We start from the raw sequence: 2,941 nt of genomic DNA on the forward strand, positions 1-2,941 counted from the left end.
TTTTACATAGTTTCTACGTAAATTCTACTGACATTTCTTACAGTGTGCTTGTAATTTATTTGTAATATTTTATGCTGACCCTGATAAAACTTTTTTCACAACATATGTCAAAGTTTGTAGCTGTTTTTTCCTCTTCGTTTTCAGAGAATCATTATTTCTTGTTTTTTTTAAACCACATAATTACCTGCATGGATCATCTGGGCCTAAAAAGGCTTTTAAACTCAAGCGATGAATCAGGGATGAGTCAACACGTGACAGACAACTTATCAACGAACCTGTTTAAATTTAGACACAAATGTGCAAATCCTCCTCTTGTCTTTATGTTGAATTTATGGAAGAGGTTCCTAACGAAATGGCCAAAAGGTTAAAAAAAAAAAAAAAACGGAGGAAACATCTGTCAATTTCTGTCAGGTTTGCGCTGGATTTTCCTTGCTTCTTAAAGAAAGGACTTTTATCTAAATGTTTAGACCTAACATTTTTTTTCCTCTTGTTCATTTTTAAAGACACACACTGCACAAAGTGCTATCAAAAAAAAAAAAAAAAAAAAAAATAGTGGAAAAAGTACAGACCTTCAGTAAGCCTGAACAACTAAGGATCAGCTTATAGGGTCAGATTCAATAAGTTATGTCAAACGTTTCCACACTCCTATATTTCCTTTTTAATCTTCTTTTTAATTAACATGTTTTTCTAACAATCTGCTCCAACAGTCATACGCGCATGTCTTAAAATTCAGCCAGAAACATCTTAATTCACAAAACAACTGTTTCTAAGCTGCTTCAACTCGCACCTCCCTCCCCTAACCTTGCCCCCCTTTCGGTATTAGCCCTTCACCCCCTCTGTTCGTGGTAAATAACTGTTCGGGCGCACAATGCGCTCTGGACCGCTCCATTCGGTCGCACAACTTCCCTGCGCTCTCATTGGTCGCCTCAGGATGCGGCGGCAGCTGATTGGTGGAAAGTTTCTCCTCGTGTCCGCACATCCCCGCCTCGCAGATATCTGCGGTCCGGTTCTAGCCGTGATTCCAGTTGTTTTCACGTCCCCCCCTGCACCAACAAAGGGACTCAAAGCTGCAGTCTTAATTTTCAGAGTAAAAGCGGCGCGACTGACGGCTCGCGCTCCGAGCTGCAAACGGAGCGAAACAGCATTCAGGAAAAATAAGAAGAGATTTGTTAACAGCGTTTAACCACAGAAGAGAGAAAATGGTGTCGGCCGGACTGGAGATCTTGGGACTGTCGTTGTGCGTAATTGGTTCGTTCTTGGTGATGGTCGCGTGCGGGCTTCCCATGTGGAAGGTGACGGCTTTCATCGAAGCCAACATCGTGGTGGCGCAGACCATCTGGGACGGCTTGTGGATGACGTGCGTGGTGCAGAGCACGGGCCAGATGCAGTGCAAGATGCACGACTCTGTCCTCGCGCTGAGCCACGACCTGCAGGCGGCCAGAGCGCTCACCATCATCTCCTCGGTGCTGGGGGTGCTGGGTCTCATGGTGGTGATCGCCGGAGCGCAGTGCACCAACTGCATCCGCACCGAGTACGTCAAAGCTCGCGTGGTGAACGCCGGAGGGGCGATCTACATCATCAGCGGCCTGTTTGTGCTCGTGCCTCTCTGCTGGATGGCCAACAAAATCATCTCGGACTTCTACAACACGCAGGTGCCTCCACCGCAGAAGAGGGAGATTGGCGCTGCGCTCTACATCGGCTGGGCGGCCGCCGCGCTGCTGCTGATCGGAGGAACCCTGCTGTGCTGTTCCTGTCCCTCCAGCGGGAACTCTGGATACTCTGTACAATACGCACAGACCCAGAGAGCCACGCAGAACGGGGACTATGACAAAAGGAATTATGTGTAGCTGCGTGGCTTGGAGCAGGCGGTGCGTAAAAGTGAACTGCAGCTTTTAAAAACTGTTATTATTATTATGATCGTCATCAAGGACGAATTTTTGCACCTCCACTCCTTTGCTTGTTATACATCTGAACTTTAAATTAGAGGAAGCACCTCTGCTGTTTTTACACAGGTCTCTACTCTCGGACCACATATTTACACTTTTTTGTGTGTTTGCAGGAGATTAAAAAAAATAGACCATCAACCACAAGGAGTATCTTTAAGGTTGGGTACCTGCGTTTGTAAATGTTCAAATTTTTTTGTTTTGAGTTTACTGCTGTTTAAACATCGTTTTCACATTCTTATAGGCCTAAGTCACAGTTTTACACAGTTGTTCCCTTCGTTGTGCTCAGTCAGCATGAAGTTGTACAGTTAGTGGCTGATGTGCTCACATTCAGAAAGCAGTTTCCTTGGTGGAGCTTTGTTGACAACAATACCCAAAACTTGGGCTGAGGAAGGAAACTGCACACTTTAATTCCCTAACAAATCAGGATATTCTGTTGATGTGGGGTGATTGGAAAGTTTGTTTTGAACATTTAGATTACCTAAAACCTGGAATCTGTTGCAGCACAAACAAGCAGAGTCCATCATTGAACCATATTAAGCGCCTGAGAGTTTGTGCCTTTTATTTTATTTTTTTAAATCAGGCAGGATATTTGTCTTTTCACAAACTCTAAAAACATACTGTGTTTTCTGTTGCTCTGTTGATGTAACGTTTCATTATCCATGTATATGAAGTTGCAATATTGTTTCATTTTATTAAGATTAAACTGAATTTAAGTCTGATTTCTTTTGATTAAAGCGTGTTATTAATAAACAAGCACAGTTCTGCATAGACAGGATTCCCCACAACGAATCCATAAAACAACCCCCACAGTGGGAGAAAGTATTTTGGTTATCCATAGAAATCCAGATGACAATGCCCATTCAGCTGGAGTGGGGTTCTGCTGTTCAGCTCACCACCCTCCCCCTGCGTCAGACCCCCACCGCTGCTCCTCACCCTCAGGCTTTCAAACAGAAGCTTTGGAGAAAGTGCTGCTGGGACCATCTTCCTACAAGTCC

The 2,941-nt window shown here is 44.4% G+C and overlaps 1 protein-coding gene across 1 annotated transcript; it reads left to right on the forward strand.

Moving 5' to 3' along the window:
* The first annotated feature begins 1,000 nt into the window (after positions 1 to 1,000).
* cldn5a (claudin 5a) lies at positions 1,001 to 2,484 on the forward strand. The gene has a single exon (XM_037680959.1). It carries the CDS (start codon positions 1,200 to 1,202, stop codon positions 1,845 to 1,847), a length of 648 nt encoding a protein of 215 aa, XP_037536887.1. The 5' UTR covers positions 1,001 to 1,199; the 3' UTR covers positions 1,848 to 2,484.
* Positions 2,485 to 2,941: the final 457 nt, after the last annotated feature.

This window comes from Nematolebias whitei, chromosome 8, assembly GCF_014905685.2.
Source record: "Nematolebias whitei isolate Nwh7 chromosome 8, NemWhi1, whole genome shotgun sequence".
Taxonomy (NCBI): Eukaryota; Metazoa; Chordata; class Actinopteri; order Cyprinodontiformes; family Rivulidae; genus Nematolebias; species Nematolebias whitei.